General features: G+C 54.6%; 1 protein-coding gene across 1 annotated transcript; it reads right to left on the bottom strand.

Annotated features, from left to right (window-relative positions):
- Positions 1 to 204: 204 nt before the first annotated feature.
- On the bottom strand, positions 205 to 846 carry ETH_00005510 (uncharacterized protein; the record flags this gene model as incomplete). Its single annotated transcript, XM_013372493.1, has 2 exons — positions 205 to 506; positions 630 to 846. The coding sequence occupies 2 exons, from the start codon at positions 844 to 846 to the stop codon at positions 205 to 207; spliced, it is 519 nt and encodes a 172-aa protein (XP_013227947.1).
- Positions 847 to 1,055: the final 209 nt, after the last annotated feature.

The raw sequence follows: 1,055 nt of genomic DNA on the forward strand, positions 1-1,055 counted from the left end.
TTAGGGTTTGAGGGTTTAGCGTTTAGGGTTTGCGTTGGGCGTAGTAGTGGCTCACGGCGCTCTATCACGCGTCGAGCCGAGGCCATGAGGCGCTGGCGCGGCTACTACTAGACAAAGGGGCAAATCTTCACCGGGAAAACGTGTGGGGTTTTGCTGCGCTGCTCGAACCAGCCGTGCGCTTCCAGCAGCAAATCGTGGAGCTCCTCATCGGTAGGGGCGCCAGCGTCCACCTCCCAAACAACGTGCGCTGCTCCTGTTGCTCCTGCTGCTGCTGCTGCTTATGATGATGATGACGATAATGATGATGGTGCGGCTGCTGCGCCAGGCCGTCCGGGTCCTGCTGCTGCTGCTGATGATGATGGTGATAATGATGCTGATGGTGATGATGATGATTATGATGATGGTCGTGCGCCTGTGGCTGCTGCTGCTGGTGTTGGTGATGATGCCCGTGCTGCTGCTGCTGCTGTTGTTGATGATAATGATGAGGGCTGCTGCCGCTTTGATCGCTGGCGCCATTATTCGGTCTCCTGGTGCTGCGGCTACTCTTATTGCTGCTGCTGCTGCTCACTTGCTGATGATTGTGCTGCTGCTGCTGCTGTTGCGCTGAGTTGCATAAAACGTGATTTTACCTGTGACACTTTGCTCATCGACAGATAGCGACGTGGTCCTGCTGCTGCTGCTGATGATGATGGTGATGATGATGCTGATGGTGATGATGATGATTATGATGATGGTCGTGCGCCTGTGGCTGCTGCTGCTGGTGTTGGTGATGATGCCCGTGCTGCTGCTGCTGCTGTTGTTGATGATAATGATGGGGGCTGCTGCCGCTTTGATCGCTGGCGCCATTATTCGGTCTCCTGGTGCTGCGGCTACTCTTATTGCTGCTGCTGCTGCTCACTTGCTGATGATTGTGCTGCTGCTGCTGCTGTTGCGCTGAGTTGCATAAAACGTGATTTTACCTGTGACACTTTGCTCATCGACAGATAGCGACGTGGCAAGCCCTAAACCTCAACCCCCTAGCACTTTTGGCTTCTAATACCGCAGTAAGCATTCGG

Source organism: Eimeria tenella, genomic scaffold (assembly GCF_000499545.2).
Source record: "Eimeria tenella Houghton genomic scaffold, Eth_scaff1, whole genome shotgun sequence".
Lineage (NCBI taxonomy): Eukaryota > Apicomplexa > Conoidasida > Eucoccidiorida > Eimeriidae > Eimeria > Eimeria tenella.